Raw genomic sequence first — 16,233 nt, forward strand, 5'->3', positions numbered from 1 at the left:
TATGACTTTCGTTCCGGTCATTTGTTTAAACATTCTTAAACAAGAGGGCCTGAAAGGCCCAAAGTTGCTCACCTGAGATAAAAAGAAATGACCTGTTCTTTGCAGCCCAAGATATCAATGGAACAAAATTAATGTTCTAACCATGTATCATGAAGAATGAACAACAAATGGCCCCTTTGCGGCCATGTTTTTTTAACAGACCTGAACCATTTTTTAACTCTTCCAAGATATGTCCAAATTTCATGAAGATTGGGACAAAAATGTGTCTTCTAGACTGTTCACATGTTGTCACTGTATACATATAAAGAAAACTGCCCCACTCCCTGGCGGCCATGTTTTTTCACTGATCATGACCATATTTAAACTCGTCTGAGACATCCACATAACTAATGTTTTGACAAATTTCCTGATGATTAGGCAAAACATGTGACTTCTAGAGTGTTCACAAGCTTTTTGCTATATAAATATAAGAAAAAAGCCCCCCCCCCCCTCTGGCGGCCATGTTTTTTTACCAATCCAAACCATTATCGAACTCAACTGTCCTAGGTGTGGTAGTGCGGTCTCCTTCGCTTACGCAAATGAACCGGTCACAGGACGGTTACCAGTTATGTAACTTTGTGAGCACTTATGTAATGCGAAATTATTTATATGACAAACTCTTATTTCCGGTAAGGATGACAATACTGACTGGTTGTAATTCAATTAACTAAAGGCGTTCAGTCAGGGATGCTAAAATACACTCAAAGAATTTATTTATAAGTGAAAACCAAGGCAGCTTTAACAAAAATAACTAATTTTTATTCCAAGAACTCAGAAAATGAAGAACAATGACAGAAAATTAAGAACAGGTACAAGCCAAGTCTAAAGAATCTAAGTATCGTTACAAAAATGAACAACATAAAGCAAAGACCTTAATGAATGTAAAAAGAAGTTCAAAATCTGTCAAAAAAACTGATATAAATATAAGTTACTGTAAGTCTAGAAAGTGCTTCAAAAATCTAGTTTACAAAATAAATAGGTCTAATTTAATCTAAAGAACAATATTTATGGAGATTAGGAAACTTCAGTGAATCAAATGTAAAAATAAGAAAAATTTACTTAAGTTTTTGAAATAGAATAAAGTCTTTCTAATTTAGAAAATGCCAAATAAAAATAATCTAAATAATAAGAATAATTTTGAAAATAATGCCAAAATGTCTTGATGCTGGTGTTTAAAATAATTTTGAGTTTAATTATTTCAAAATTCCAACCTTTTTCAAGAGCTGTTAACTTTTCAAGAAAGCATCAAGAGGTGTTTAATCAGCCAAAACAGCTTATTTTATACAGTTCAGAAGAGATCAATGGTAGAGTAGTCAATTTTCATTCTGTGTTATGAAAAATTACATAATACAGTTAATGTCACATAATATTGACATAATAATACTTTACTACACAGGAAACAAATGTTCTGACAAAATTTCATGAAGATTGAGCAAACTAGAAAGTTAACAAGATTTTACTATTGCCATATATAGCCATATAAGGAAAATTGCCCCGCCCCTTGGCAGCCATGTTTTTCAAGCCAAGGTTACCTTTTTTTAACACACCCAAGATATCATTGGGACAAATCATCTGAGCAAGTTACATGAAGATCGGAAAATAAATGTGGCCTCTAGAGTGTTAACAAGGTTTTACTATAGCCATATAAGGAAAAATGCCCCGCCCCCTGGCGGCCATGTTTTTCAATCAACGGACATCATTTTCGAACTCGTCCAAGATATCATTGGGATGAATCTTCTGACCAAGTTTCATGAGGATCGGACAATAAATGTGGCCTCTAGAGTGTTAACAAGATTTTGCTATAGCCATTTAAGGAAAAATGCCCCGCCCCTTGGCAGCCATGTTTTTCAAGCAAACGTAACCATTTTCAAACTCATCCAAGATATTATTGAAACCAATCTTCTGACCAAATTTCATGAAGATTGGACAATAAATGTGGCCTCTAGAGAGTGAACAAGGCAAATGTTGACGTCGCACAACGGACAACACACGACACACAACGGACGACGGACAAAAGGCGATCACAAAAGCTCACCATGAGCACGTTGTGCTCAGGTGAGCTAAAAACAATCTAACTTGAAAACCAGCTGGGGGGGGCCTGGGCCCCCGGGCCTAGAGCCTGCATACAGGCCTGATTATTATGGGAATGCAAGAAGTGGTGGGCATATGGAAAGATCAGACTTTGTCAGGGGGAAAACAAAATGTCCACTTGTTGGACTTTTTTAACATTTTTTGTATTTTCACAGATCTCAGATGAAATCAGCAAGAAGATAAAGCAATCATGATTGGCTTGTGATTCTAAAAAAATGAACAAGCCAGTTACGTATTTTACCAGTCTAACTAATGCTAATTTCAATATTTATTTATTTTTTTAAATACAAAACATGGCCACAAGTTTTGCAGGGAAGAAACCATTTGGTTACTTCAATAAACAAGAGGGTCTAAATGCCCTAGGTTGTTAACCATGTAAAAACGTAACTGTTATGTGCAGATGTGTAATGTTCGTGTTATAGCTGCAGCTTTTATCTACATGTATTTGTTTATTCTGCATGACACAGATTTGATATGGTATGACAAAATATATACGAATAAATAAAAGTTTTCAATACAAATATACCGTAATTATTCTAAGTTTTTGGACACTTAAAATAATATTAAAAAATTGTGTCCGAAAATTTAGATACGAGAAATATTCAAAAAATTACCAGTGTTCGAAAATTTTGATACATACATGTTATGGTTGTTTGTCAATAATTATAATGAAATAAAACCAATTAAAAAATGTGCAATAATTTTTATTGTGTTGTACTCTTCTTTGCCTGCTTTAAATAAAGTACAACTTCACTTATTTGCAATCTCTTACCTGAAATAGTATATAAAAAACGTCATAAAAAACAACCATACTGCTTCCTGAATACCATTTCATTTCGAATGCTGTTGGGTGAAACCATTGTTTATTTTACAGGTATACATGGTAATCTACCCAATAACGCAATTGTAATGGTCCATTGCCCTCAGGGCCTTCTATGCCAGGTTTTATTACATTAATCGGGTTGTAAAACTTCATGATCAAAGGGTCCCAGATAAGCGAAAACAGGGAAGAAATCTAGTAAACTAGCGCTGTAAAATATACTGTCCGAAAATTTGGAGTCATTAATTATGTATGAAAATCCGTATGTCCGCAAATATAGAGTCACGACAAATAATTAATTTGGCTAAAAAAGAGGTTGTCCAAAAACTTAGAGTGTCTGAAAACTTAGAGTAATTACGGTATATACATATACAAAAAAAGATAATGGTAGGGTGGGGGAAGTTTTAACTCAAGGGCCTGGATTTGAAAAGACTCATCAAACAGTTATTATAGGACCAACATTATGATGTTGCACCACAAACAGTACTTGCACTTTTAGAAAAAAGATATAAAAAGTTATATACTAAAAACAAGTCTATGTAAGTCATGTGTCCCCTGGCCCTGAGGCATGGTAAGTTTTATCCCTGACAGGGGCATGATTTGAACAATTTAGTAGAGGAACTATACCATGTAACACACCAAATATTAATCCCCTGACGCTTGTGCTTTTAGTGAAGATCTTTGAAGTTATTTATCATACAAGTCTATATATCATTTGACCTCTTGGGCATGGCACGTTACTACTACAGATGCATAATTTGGACAAACTAAGCAGAAAACCACTTAAAGATTTTATATGCAAAATAAAAAAACTTTGGACCTTGCAATTTCAGAGTTATAATCTAAATATAAGGAAAATTAGTCACCAATAGGGAGGAGACAATTTTGACGCCATGACTAGCAAAATCTTGGTAGAGGAACACTATACCATGTTGCATGCAAAATACCATATCTCTCTGCCTTGCAGTTTAAGAGAAAAGTTATAAAGTTTTTACTATATATATATTAGGAAAACAAATAACACCCCATGGCAAAGACAATTTTTGCCTCAATGGCATTATTTATATAAAAAAAACTTGAAGAGGACCATACACCAAATGTTAAGCCCCTGACCTGTGCGGTTTCATAGAAGTAATTATAAGGCATTTGATCTATGGGGCGTGACATTTGTGGTTTTAGAGAAGAAAATGTTTGAAGTTGTTATTGTTAAAAGCTATTTTTGTTCTGGTAACTTACACGTGCGACACACTGGAACAATATTAACTACTTAAGGGTCACCTATGGATCATTCTTGTGAAGTTTTGTTAAAATCTGTCATGGGCTTAAGCATAAGTTGTTAAAAGAAATAAATACACATCACACCCATGCAATAATGGACAACAGACATCATGGTATCCTAAAAGCTTCCCTGTCTGCTCACATGTGATTATAAAAAAAGCTTTGTTGCAATTCCATGAAAACAATTATGTATCAAATAAGCCAAAGACCATATGAATTCCATGCGCACAATCCAGGGGACATATTACATTAGTAACCTGTATCCGACAAGTATAACTTTACTTCAAAGATGGTCTTTCAACTGTGATATGACATTATCAAATATGTAAGCTGACTTCAACAATCCACAATGTAACATCATTAAACTGTAAATTGACCCCCATACAAAAGAACAAGTTGTTTGACAGCTCTATGACCAAAAACTTTAATCAATAATTTAATTTTTAACAGGTTTTAAACATGAGATGAATTAATGTGCTTGCAATATCATTCAACAAACAGTATTAGGCAATATATTAAATAAAACATTCAGCTAAGTGTTCCACTGCATCAGAGATATCTTTCTTGCTAATCCTGTTCCCTGGATGAAAACCTCTTATCATAGATGTATATCTCATGCCAAGATTTTGTTGTTGATAGCATTTTGTAAGATTTAGGTAAGACACTGATTTGCTGCATTAATAAAAGAAGGACATTTCATCCTTTAAGCATTTACGATAATGATATGTTCCGGTGTTCAAAGTATAATTTGAAGTTTTCAGTGTTTTCACATGAAAAATTAATAAACAACATCTTTTCAGTATTTGTCTAACAATGCACTGAAAACAATTCTTTGATAAACCTGGGGACAGGGTCACAATCCAACATGACTGTACAGCTTAGAATAGTGTGATGATACCTTTATCAAATATCAAGTTTACATGCTACTGACTGAAAATCAATTGGACAAATAACAATGCACAACATTGGATACTTGATCTATTCAGTGAGGCAGAAACAATTTAATTAGTTCTGTTTCAACATATTTTATAAGACATGCTAGTAGAGTCAACATATCCAAAATCAAATGAAAACCTGCCTAAAAAGTCAAGCCAAGCAAAATGTGTGTAATTAAAAATAATGAATAATTTATAATACTTGTAATTTCACTTATTTATCATAACATAACATATGAACATGCAAATCTTGACACTACTTTCATTGCTTTGTACACATTCTGTTAAATAAAAGGTTAAAAACCTCACATAAAGCTAGTTTGGCACAATATCAAGCACCAGTTCATATTCATATATTCAAAGAGATAAGAAGAGCAGTGTCTAAGTTGGTCTTGTGCCAAAGTTAGAGACTGAGTCTGCGGGGCACATTACATTTTCCGTTCAGTGTAATTTTGCAGAAACTGAAACTTGCCATTATTTAGATCATAGCAATAATTAAAAAATCACCAAATTTTTAGAGCCCATTTACTATCCTCTGTAAATTACACGTATCTCTTTAACTAGCTAAAGGTCCCCTAAAGGGGAATCGTCGTTGCATTTGAAAACCAATATTGGCCAATTAGAGCGCACACTTTGAATGAGCGACAGCACTCATAGGTAGCAATACCTACAGTAAAATCATGCAGATGACATGTGACATAATTGACATAAATGTGTGTTTTTTTGTGGCAGTTTGTTGGCTTTGTTATACCTACAAAACTCATTAGTTATTACAGCGAACACTTCCACAATGAAATCTTGGCCAGTTACTCAGAGGACTGATGATGGCAATCATGTGTAATCCTCATGGACATTGTGCATTTCATGCATAATACTGTCAAAATATTTATTCGACTCATAAAGCGTTTTAACAAATTATCATTGCCTTCATTACACGTAAATTCAAATCTTAATATTTTGTTAAAATATATCAAATGAGCACAGTTAAATTTCTTATCCAAAACACACTTTAAAATTGTAATCTATTTCATCAAATCCTTAAATATTCACATATGCCAAATTAATTTTATACTTAAGAAAAATGGCAAATGTCTGTGTTTATAAAATTCTTGAGCACTTTTATCGTCAATATTAACCACAATTCGCATTTAAAATGGAATATTTGGGATTATCAGTAAATGATTCGAAACAGCAAAAATAGTAAGTATGCAGTAATTGATAGTCAGGTTGATACGGCTGTATTGCCTATTGTGGAATTGTTTGAATTGGGATTATACGTATCAGTGTGAAAAAGAGTCACAACAATTAAACAAATATATCATTATCAATGACTGTATAGCTGTTTTTTCTTGAAGAGTCATACAGCACCAAATGATTTAATTGAACACTACAAATGTAAAAAAAAACAAGGGCTGTTTGTAAAACATGCATGCCGCCCATATGGGCTCTCAGTTGTAGTGACAGCCATTGTGTGAATATGTTTTTTGTCACTGTGACCTTGACCATTGTTTCAGTGACCTGAAAATCAATAGGGGTCATCTGCCAGTCATGATCAATGTACCTATGAAGTTTCATGATCCTAGGCATAAGCGTTCTTGAGTTATGATCCGGAAACCATTTTACTATTTCCGGTCACCATGACCTTGACCTTTGACCTAGTGACCTGAAAATCAATAGGGGTCATCTGTGAGTCATGATCAATGAACCTATGAAGTTTTATGATCCTAGGCATAAGCGTTCTTGAGTCATCATCCGGAAACCATTTTATTATTTCGGGTCACCGTGACCTTGACCTTTGACCTAGTGACCTGAAAATCAATAGATGTCATCTGTGAGTCATGATCAATCTACCTATCAAGCTTCATGATCCTAGGCATTAGCGTTCTTGAGTTATCATCCGGAAACCATTTTACTATTTCGGGTCACCGTGACCTTGACCTTTGACCTAGTGACCTGAAAATCAATAGGGGTCATCTGCGAGTCATGGTCAATCTACCTATCAAGTTTCATGATCCTTGGCATAAGCGTCCTTGAGTTATCATCCGGAAACAATTTTACAATTTCGGGTCACTGTGACCTTGACCTTTGACCTAGTGACCTGAAAATCAATAGGGGTCATCTGCGAGTCATGATCAATCTACCTATGAAGTTTCATGATCCTAGGCCTAAGCGTTCTTGAGTTATCATCCGGAAACCATTTTACTGTTTCGGGTCACCGTGACCTTTGACCTAGTGACCTGAAAATCAATAGGGGTCATCTGCGAGTCATGATCAATGTATCTATGAAGTTTCATGATCATAGCCCCAAGCGTTTTTGAGTTATTATCCGGAAACCACCTGGTGGACGGACTGACCAACCGACCGACATACCGACAGACCGACGGACATGTGCAAACCAATATACCCCCTCTTCTTCGAAGGGGGGCATAATTAGATGGGGGGCAGCCCTTCTGCACTCATCTCTACAGACCACGGACATATGAAAAAAAATCCTGTGGACAGCGCAGACTAGAACCTAAGAGTTGTCACCCTTTTGTATTAATCTACCAGTTGTAACATGTACTCCAGTTACTTTTCCAATGAAACCAACACAAAGGGTAGACACACATGAACTCTGAACTGCAAAAATGCAGCAATTTCTTGTTTAAAAGTTACAATACATACCTTAGGAATCATAAATATTGTACTCTGGTAATGCAGGTAATTGCACTGCCTTTGAAAATACTTGAAAGAGAAATTTGAAGAATGACCTACAAAGTGAAATTACACTGCTTTCTATAACCTGGAATAGGTCACAAAATGTATAAGTCAAGAACTACAATAACACTGTCTGTAAATATGACAAATCCATGACTGGCCACAAGTTCTGTTACCAGTAATCTGTTTATTAAAACTGACCTGAACACCAAGCCAAAAAATCAGACTGCAAGTAAAAACCTGTGTTTTGAACCAGCCACAACAGACATTAATTTGGTGGGTTGTTTTGTTGTTTAGTTCTCGACCTAGTAGTTTCCCTTGTTGCCAGAGAGCTCAGAGAAATGACTTATCCGAGAATTTGGTGTATTTCGTAAAGCCCCATTAATCTTTAGAAGCAAATAAACCTGACCCTATTTTTTTTCGAATCCTTTGAAAATCATGTACCATATAAACTGTCTGTATCTGGAGAGTACTGGATTTCAAAGTACTACTTTATACCAAGGAGTGGCTTTTTTGTTGACTTTATATCACACTAGGGAAAATACAGTAATGAATAAAAGCAGTTTCACTGACCTGACTTGAGTCCCCATCATAACTGTAGTCAGACTCAAAGTAACCGAGCAGGACAACCTCCCCCTCAATTCGTCCATCTGTAATACATCAAACGTTGAAATGCAGTGTTTTTTGTTATGAATTGGTTTTTTCCTTCACTACTTAGATACCCACTTTGACGCATTTGTAGTCACTTAAAAAATCAAATGAAATTAAAGTTTTTCTAATTAAGTTCAAGTTTTAAAGGCTTCATGTCCAACCCTAAGATACTGGTTAAAAGCAAACAGCATAAAACCTGAACAGACTACAAGTTACTCGCAGGCTGTTATGCTAGTTGCATATGGCAATTTTCACTTTGCTTCTGAGATGGAAGCGGTTGATCAACACTGTTTCATTTGCAAGAACATAACATGTCATAAGATATAAGGTAAAACACTTGTTTTATAAATTGAGAATTGACATTATACAATGGCATTTGGTGATACAAAAGAATCTTAATTTTCAATGTTTTTATTAACTTAAAAAGAAAGGCTTATATGCTGACATTTTTATGATAAGTTACGTTTATTTATATAAAGAGTTAAATATTAATGTGAATGAGTTGTTTATTGTTTAACTAAAAGGATCAATAGTGCCAGCATGCTTCACGTCAATCAATAAAATTCTAATAAAAAATAGCTTTACAAATTATATATCTCTTATTTCATGTTTGAAGGTGGCATCATACAAACAACACCATCATTATATATGTCATCTGTTCTGGCCACATCTGTATTGGCAAGTTGTTTTCAACACAAAAAGTAGTGATGAAACAGCTTAATGTATAACTCACCATGAATTAATTCCTCTGACACAGACATAGTTAGTATTTATTCAATATTTTGTTTGTTTATTACAAGAAATGACTGCAGTCAGGCATATAGCAATTCTTTATGTTATTCATAAAAATAAAGTATTAAACAAATAACTTGAAACTTGATACAAACAACATTGATGCACCCGCTTGAGTCAGATGCACTTACCCTCCGCCAGATGGAACTGTTTGATATACTTCCCATAGCAGAACTCATAACTCCACCAGTCCTTTGTCTGTAATATAACACCACAGGTAAAAAATAAATGTAAACACATACAAGAGACTATTGCTGGGAAAATGGGGTTTAATGCATGTGAATAAAGTGTCATCCCAGACAAGCAGTCTGTGCAGGCTCCTCAAGAATGATACTTTCCACGTAAGCTGGATTCTTGCTATCATGAATAGAGCTGTAAGGATACATTCGAATATTCGAATTACTCTAATACAGCTATGGACGAATCGTATTCGTTATTCGCCAACTCCCGAACAGAATATTTGACGAATACAAACGTGGTTTCAAGTTTGAAAGTTTAATCATCTCATCTTACCATACAAATGAAGGTTCATACAATAACCCCCTATATTTAAATGTTCTTCTCCTTATTCCGGCGTTTTTTATCATGTTTATCCCACCCACTATGTTACACAGTGAGATTATCAACAAAAAAGGCGGTCATCGGTGGAATATTTGAGTTGTGGTCAGTATTTATGGGGTAATGAAAACTATTTCTTGTTCAATACTTTTTTTATTGTCACACTGTTTTTATTCAATATATCAAATGAGCATATGTCAGATAGGTGACATTGAAATATCATATACATCACCTATCTGGCATATGTTCATTAAAAAAATGTGAATGGGTACTGTCACTAATGTGTCAACTGTTGACTCTTAATTGTTCTACTCAAGGATTTTATTGGTACTAGTGATGTTTTCAAAACTAAGTTCAAAGTTTAAGCAGTTCTAGTCAGTGTTTTGTGATTTCAAAGTGTTATATTTCATATTTTCAGTATGCCATGATACTCAATTAATCAAAATGTTGACAAATACTCATAGTTTCATACTATATAATGTCATGTCAAGTTGTCAGTATTACTTTTGTTCATTGAAATTCATATTCGCGAATAAATATTCGTATTCGCCACGCTGTATTCGTGATACGTATCGTATTCGTCACCTATTGTATTTGTTACAGCCCTAATGATGAAACTACTTTTAAGCAAACAATTCCATCAAAGCAGACAGTTTCATCCTTAATTGACCAGTCGCCAAATTATCGATCGCTCCGCCCACATAGTCACGTGGTCTAGTGATTAGAAAACTCCGACAAGCAGATCGCAATTATAGCGCATTACGTGCGTGAAATACTATACTTGTAACGATGTATCATGCTCTTTTTATTAAAGCCGCACACTAAACTAAACTGCTTTGTACAACTTTAATACAATCATAAATGCTTTAGAGAGAAATGGCGTAATCAAAATTAATGAGTTAACTATCAGAAACGTTTCTGATACATATTATAGGAAGTTGATGAAAAAATAGTGGTAAAAATGAGCATTTATTTCATATTGATTTTGAACTTGTATTAAAATCGTCTGGCAGTGAATCCGGTTGCTATTCATATATAATTTTGAAAATATTTTTATTAAATGCAAATGACACATCCATATCATGATGGGTTTTTGTTTATTAAAAATATTTAGATCTTTGTTTTATTGTGTTATTTTTAAAAAGACACCGATTTTTTAAATTTAGATATAAATTAAATTTTGATTGTAACCATAATATAATACAGGCCTTATTTCGTGGTTTCATTAATAGATCTAATATGCATTTTTATTTCATTTATGTTTAATGGGAATCTGCTACATTTCACTATCGAAAAATGAAATTTTGGTATTACGGTGCTGTTCACGAACATTAGAATTGAATACATTTAGCATATCATGCATTTGTTTATTTATAGCAAGATGGCCCTTATATGTTAATTGCAATTTTCACATTTCTCCCCGTATCAATATAGGCCTATGTTGCATTAGAAATGTTGTTGTTGATGTTGTTGTTAGGCCTTACATTTTACACTTGAAGTCGCTTTAAGCTAGCTAAGCCGTGTTGAAATCAGCTTTTTGTTGTTTTAACTTTAGATAAAACAATATTCAAGTTAACAATTTATAATGATTTCCATTGTTTATGATCCACAGAAAATAAATATATAATTGGAAATCATTTAAGTAATTAAATATTTCTTTTCTTCTGTACAGTACCTAACAATGTCTTAATGTTCATTCATTCTGAGATCCACGCAACATACTGTTATTTATTAATCATCGACAATTACGCTGAGATTAATAAGCACGTGTGGCAATTATTATGTTGCCCAAACTGCTTAACAATATTGTGCATCAAACGGTATAACACGTTTTATAGAACACACACCTGGTGTGGTTAAACTATGTATTGTGTTTGTTTTCTCATTACTCGTTCATATGTTCAAGAAATAAACATAAAATAATAACCTTTTATCAAGTTTGTATAGCACCTACAATTTTGAATAATGATTGAACAGTAATGATCATGCATTTGATATAAAATCTGTGTAAACTCTTAAAAATTACGTCCATTCCATATGTACAACACGCTTTGTTTGTCGGACAAAATGGCGGCCAGATAAGCGTTGCTGAGGGGTGTGTGAAAATTCGATATCTGATTGGCTGAACGACAAAATGTGGGCGGAGTTGGCGACTGGTCAATTAGCCCGTGATGACTGTCTGGGATGACACACAAGCATTAAACCTTTCAGTGCGGGAACCGAATATTAAAGGCCTTTGCAAACAGTTTAGATCCATATGAGACGCCACAGAACGTCTCATCAGGATCCAAACTGTTTGCTATTCTGATAGTATTCTTTGAAAAAAAACACGAAGAAATGCTAATTTTAGAAATTCAGCAGACGACATTTTAGCATGCAAAGGGTTAAGCCCAGTTTTTCCAGAGCACGACTCATGTAATGTCATACTGAGATAAATTGCTACACCAGCTTTTTAAAAATCTACTTCAACCAATTGTCATTTTTCTTTGCCCTTACTTTATGTAACAATATTTTTTAGGTATGATCTAATAGATTTCCTTTAAATTGAATATAAAGTTTTCTGGATGGGTTGAGACAGAAAATTGAAACATGACCAATTGACATAAATTTTCATTTTCATCATGTTCAACTATAAACATACAGTTGCACAACAATTACCAGGTATAGGACGTACTCTTGTCATTTTTAAAATAATACTTTATATGAGCATGTGATTAGCTAAACCTTTGTCTTCAAACCCCATTAAACATTAGAAGACTTTCAAACTTTTACTGAAAATTAAGCATAATACGTTTTCTAGCAAATGGGAGCTTTTAGTCCTTTTTATTTCTACTGCTTGCAGAAAACCACATTATAAGCCAAAATCTTCTATGTTCAAAAAGGATGTCTATCAATAAAACTACTGAATGTCCTTTGATATTAATTATTTTAAGCACATTTTTAAAATTCGCCCGGCAAGGTTAGCCACATAAAAGTTCCCCATAGAAGGTCCCCAGCCCCATTCCTTAGGAGTTTTGAACATGCCCTGGTAGTTTGTTTTCAACCTATTTTCCCAGGCTCAATTGCATTAAACATTTAAGGCTTATTCAAACGCTCTCAACTCTGTTTCCTGGGCAAAAAGCAGTACTTGGTATCTATTTAGGAGATCTAAACAACGCTCCTACAGTGGGGTTAGAACCAGTGACCTCCCAGTTGCAAGGAAAACTTGTTTGAGAAGATCAGGGGAAATGTTAGTAACATATCAGCGCATCACTTTACTAAGGCAAGGACTTTACTCCATTGGTTTGAGCAGGCCAGGGAAATGATAGTAACATATCAGCGCATCACTTTTCTAAGGCAAGGACTTTACTCCATTGGTTTGAGCAGGCCAGGGAAATGATAGTAACATATCAGCGCATCACCTTTCTAAGACAAGGACTTTACTCCATTGGTTTGAGCAGGCCAGGGAAATGATAGTAACATATCAGCTGATTACTTTTCTAAGGCAAGGACTTTACTCCATTGGTTTGAGCAGGCCAGGGAAATGATAGTAACATATCAGCTGATTACTTTTCTAAGGCAAGAACTTTACTCGATTTGTTTGAGCTGGCCAGGGAACATGATAGTAACATATCAGCTGATTACTTTTCTAAGGCAAGGACTTTACTCCATTGGTTTGAGCAGGCCAGGGAAATGATAGTAACATATCAGCGCATCACTTTTCTAAGGCAAGGACTTTACTCCATTGGTTTGAGCAGGCCAGGGAAATGATAGTAACATATCAGCTAATTACTTTTCTAAGGCAAGGACTTTATCCCATTGGTTTGAGCAGGCCAGGAAAATGATAGTAACATATCAGCTGATTACTTTTCTAAAGCAAGGACTTGACTCCATATGTTTTTGGGCAGATCAGGAGAAATGTAAGTTACATATCAGGCCATAACTTTTCTACAACATAAAATCAACTTCCTTGCGAGCAAATCAAGCAAAATGTTTGTTACATATAAGCCCTTTATTTTTCTAAGACATCGACTCAAATCCATTGGTTTAAGAAGATCAGGGAAAATGTAAGTAACATATCAGCCCCTTACTTTTCTAAGACATGGACTTGACTCCATTGGTTTGAGCAGATCAGGAATGCCGGTCTCCATGGCGACCTTCTCCGCCTCCTCTTTCAGCTTCTCCTGGTCCACTGCATTGGGAAACGTGCACTGGTACACCTGGCCATACTTAGATGTGAGACGAACGCTGCTAGTGTCCTCTGCAGCTACCTGTAATTAATAATAATAGTGTTAATTATAAGGAGAATTCCCACAAGAACACGAGCTTTGAAGCAACCCAAAAGCTATATCCCTTATTGATAACATGATGAAATTATTGTCAATTGATATTTGACAAAGTTACAGGCCTTGGACAGTATCTAAAAGTGTTCTTGAAAAAATTCAGAAAGTGTTATTTTAAAGAAAATTCCCAAGTCCAAAGCCTGTAAGTGTAACTTCCTAAAAAAATCAATGGACTGGAACTAAACTCACACTGCATCTGTAAATCATATTAAAAATCATCTACATATCTGAAAGTGTTTGGTACAACAACTCAAGAAAACAGAAATTGTCTAAGTACAAAACCCATTACTTCCTAAAAAATCAATGGACTGGAACGAAACACTTCATCTGTACATGTAGGTCATGTATACGTAGACTCACATACTAAAGATCAGCTACATTCATGAAAGCACTTCGTCAAAAAATTCAAACTGAAGTCCAAGGCCCATATCTTTGTCAAAAATCAATGAACCAAAATGAAACTCACACTTCATCTGTAAGTCATCATAAGTCATGTTGGTAGGCTACCATACCACCAGCTACATGAAAGCATTTCTTAAAAAACCTCCTGAAAACGGAAAATCTCTAAGTCCAAGGCCAATTCCAAGGAAATTAAAACAATATTTGTTCTCAAATGATCATGCACTCGAACGACTTTTCCTTTACCCACCCCATCTTAAAAACAACTAATCAGAATTTAATTGATCTCAAAACCAACCCTTGAAGGCTAAAAAAACGGATTTCTGAAATAATCCGGACACTTGGCACCCCTATCAGACAGGAAAATGGACAGAAGCCTTCAGTGGTCTGAACTTTGTTTTATTTTTTAGATTCAATCTGAACCAATTTATGTAAAATAAAATAAACAAGACTATTGCCAAGAAATAAAAGTCCCCTACCGGCTCCACCATTGTCAGAAATTCCACGATTGTCAGAATATTTTTTTATTTGTTGCCATAGCAACCAGAATTTTTGACGTAGGAACAAAATGAAATAACATGCATAATGTCCATATTGCCATCTATCCATACTTCAAGTTTCATGAAAAAATATTAAAAACTTTGTAAGTTATCGCAGGATCCAGAAAAAAACACCATTTTCAGCAGTATTTCTAGTCTATTTGTTGCCATAGCAACCAGAATTTTTGACGTAGGAACAAAATGACATGCATAATGTCCATATTGCCATCTATCCATGTTTCAAGTTTCATGAAAAAATATTAAGAACTTTTAAAGTTATCGTAGGATCCAGAAAAAAACACCATTTTCAGCAGTATTTCTAGTCTATTTGTTGCCATAGCAACCAGAATTTTTTATGTAGGAACAAAATGAAATGACATGCATAATGTCCATATTGCCATCTATCCATATTTCAAGTTTCATGAAAAAATATTAAGAACTTTTAAAGTTATCGCAAGATCCAGAAAAGTGTGACGGACGGACGGATATAAAAACCATAAGTCCCCTCCGGTGAAACCGATAGGAGACTAAAAATGGTTTTATTTGTGTTAATGCATCTGTTTTCATTAAATTCAAGGAAATATTTTACAGCGCTGATTTTACAAAAGATTCATGAGTTACAGTACATCTGAAAAGTTTAGTCAGTCATATGTTGACAACAATCACACTAAATATATTATACGGATCACAAACTATGCCCTTTCGTGTCAAAAAACATGAAATATCAAAACGCTTCAGTCCGAAATATTACTCTTCTTTTTCTAGCCTGAAAAAAGCGGAAAATCTTACATGTTCTTTCATGCTAACGGGTTCATTTTTTATGTCTATGCCATAGCGCATCATCTTGAACTCTTCTATATCAAGAAAACAAACTGAAGATTTCAAACACAACAGGAAAACTAAAAAATATTGGATTGTTGACATTTGTTTCATTTTACCATCGTCAGCCTTTAAAATAATGTGTTGTTGCAATCGCACATATTAAGGTCAGAAACCATAAAATCGAATGTCAGACAATCTTTTCACGTTCTGATAAATTGACCAAATAGAAAAAATCGTTTCAGATATGAACATTTTCGTTGTATTTATGTGTTTGTTTGTTTTTGCAAAGA

General features: G+C 34.5%; 1 protein-coding gene across 1 annotated transcript in view; it reads right to left on the reverse strand.

Annotated features, from left to right (window-relative positions):
• Window positions 1–15,984, reverse strand: part of LOC127863883 (protein OS-9-like) — a 59,572-nt gene extending 43,588 nt beyond the window's left edge. The window contains exons 1-4 of the mRNA XM_052403568.1: window positions 15,911–15,984; window positions 13,932–14,111; window positions 9,435–9,501; window positions 8,434–8,510 (exon numbers count right to left, since the gene is read on the reverse strand). Coding sequence (XP_052259528.1) covers window positions 8,434–8,510; window positions 9,435–9,501; window positions 13,932–14,111; window positions 15,911–15,964 — 378 coding nt within the window. The 5' untranslated portion in view covers window positions 15,965–15,984. The remainder of the gene's footprint in view (window positions 1–8,433; window positions 8,511–9,434; window positions 9,502–13,931; window positions 14,112–15,910) is intronic.
• Between the last annotated feature and the right edge of the window lie 249 nt (window positions 15,985–16,233).

Source organism: Dreissena polymorpha, unplaced genomic scaffold (genome assembly GCF_020536995.1).
Source record: "Dreissena polymorpha isolate Duluth1 unplaced genomic scaffold, UMN_Dpol_1.0 chrUn053, whole genome shotgun sequence".
Classification (NCBI taxonomy): Eukaryota; Metazoa; Mollusca; class Bivalvia; order Myida; family Dreissenidae; genus Dreissena; species Dreissena polymorpha.